This window comes from Cyprinodon variegatus, unplaced genomic scaffold, assembly GCF_000732505.1.
Source record: "Cyprinodon variegatus isolate N-32 unplaced genomic scaffold, C_variegatus-1.0 Scaffold9, whole genome shotgun sequence".
Lineage (NCBI taxonomy): Eukaryota > Metazoa > Chordata > Actinopteri > Cyprinodontiformes > Cyprinodontidae > Cyprinodon > Cyprinodon variegatus.
The window spans coordinates 2,498,883-2,500,899 of record NW_015150462.1 but is presented as its reverse complement, the minus strand read 5'-3'; the positions used below and the strand labels follow the sequence as shown (position 1 = coordinate 2,500,899).

The 2,017-nt window shown below is 38.7% G+C and overlaps 1 protein-coding gene across 1 annotated transcript in view; it reads right to left on the bottom strand.

Moving 5' to 3' along the window:
- LOC107086707 (E3 ubiquitin/ISG15 ligase TRIM25-like) overlaps window positions 1–2,017 on the bottom strand; it is an 8,490-nt gene that overhangs the window by 4,054 nt on the left and 2,419 nt on the right. The window contains exons 2-3 of the mRNA XM_015377826.1: window positions 807–902; window positions 492–725 (exon numbers count right to left, since the gene is read on the bottom strand). Coding sequence (XP_015233312.1) covers window positions 492–725; window positions 807–902 — 330 coding nt within the window. The remainder of the gene's footprint in view (window positions 1–491; window positions 726–806; window positions 903–2,017) is intronic.

The window sequence follows — 2,017 nt, the reverse complement described above, 5'->3', positions numbered from 1 at the left end:
ATTCTGACTTTTTTCCCATGTTAAACTGAAATAAAATTTAAAAATCAGTTTACTTTTTTTTTTCAGTGGCCCTAATCCTCTTCCGTAGGTTTCCATAGGTCATATATATTCAAATGTGTGTTAACTGAATAAAACTGGTTTATTTTAACTTAAAAGAAGTTTAGTTTCTCATATTGGTGAGGCTTGTTTATGTTTTATTATTAAAAATGGTGAAATTATCACCTAAAATGATGCTATGTCCTTTCTTGGTGAACTTTAAAAGAGCTTTAAAAGTGTAAAATGATAAAATATTACGCTGTTATGTAGATTTGTAAATGTATTGTGAAGATATTTTGGTAGGTAAGGTATAAAAGCCTTTGCTTAGGTTGATGTTTGCTTTCCAGTGTTTAATGAAAACATATAAAGTGATTAATAAAAGTAAAAAGTTGATCATATTGACATGTCTACATTAGTGACTGGTGACCTGCTGCTTTTTAATCAATCATTCCTACCTGCAGGTAGTAGATGTTATCTTCGCAGCTCCCCAGCTCCTTCATCTCTCCGTCCCTCCTCTTTCTCTCCTTAATCTCACCCTCCAGACGCTCGACGACCTCCTGGGCCTTGCTCAGCTTCTCCAGGCTGGCCTGGTCCAGCACCTCCTCCAGCAGCTCCTGCAGACGTTCCACAGAGCGCTGCAGCTCCCTCAGAACGCTCTCTGTCTCGTCGTGGACCTTGTCTGCAGAACGCTGTCATACACAGGGAGACCCTCTCACCAATTAGCTCTGACTTCAATCGGAACCTCGCATTTTTCCCGTGACCTCACCAACCTTCACCGCCTCCATCATCTTCTTCATGTCTTTCAGCTCCTGCTCCCGGACTTTCAGCCTCTGCTGGTTCTTTGTTTGGATCTCTAACAGGACTTTCTGCAAAAAAAAGATGAAACCGTGTAGAAGCATGAAAAACAAGACGAGCAAAGGGAAACACCTGTAGGTGCCACTGACGGCATTGTGACTATGGGAAGCAGCGTAATGAGACAGGAATGTTGTCAGGCATGAATTTAGAGTCATTGCTTTACAGAAGGCGTAGAGGAAGAATACATGAGGCAGAAAGCCGTTAGATATATCAATGAAAACCTCACAGGAGGGTAGACATACTGTATCCTGGAGTGTTGTACCTTCAGTACCTTGAATAAGTATTGAAATGTCATTTATTTACACAAAAACCCTCGAAATATGTTAAAGAGATTATCAAAGAACACAGTAGAAAGATAAACTTTTGACTATTTTGAAACAGTATCCTGCTATTGATCAAATGTATAAAACGGATATTTTTATTAGTTATATTTTCAGTTTGCTCAGGGCTAAAAGGAGCATAAGTCAGAAATAAATCATGACAGAACTTTAATGTCTGTGTTCAAAATAGTATTTACAGGAAGAAAACTTCACATCAGGAATCAGGTGTTTCTTAAGAAGTTGATGGAGAGATAGATGGAGCTAAATATGGGGATAAAACCAGTTGGAGACTGAAAAAGACTTAAAACTTGAGCTCTTTTTCACCTTCTAATGGGATGTCAACATGTAAAATACAACCAGGGCTAATATGAAGTGGCTTAGATCAGATTACATTGAAATATCAGAATGTTTCAGTCAAATCTGGGCCTTAACTGAAGTAGGAATCTTGAACATTGATTAAATATGCGACTCTAGATCAGGGGTCACCAACGCGGTGCCCGCGGGCACCAAGGGGCCCTCAAGGACCACATGGGGTGCCCTCTTCGTCTTCTGAAAACAGAAGAACTCACTCAGTGGGTTAAGTTTCTTTTTTTTTTATTCTGTTGCTCTTCTTTTTAATCATTTATGTATTATTTCATCATATTTCAGTGATTTCAAAATGACAAAATTAGAAATGAATAAAAGAATAAAATAAGAATAAAAATGAGTTTTTATGGACGATATTTACTCCAGTTCATAGGTCAGATTTGGTAGCCCGTCCTATGACTCGGCAGCCATGAAGTAGCCCTCAGCCTTAAAAAGGTTGG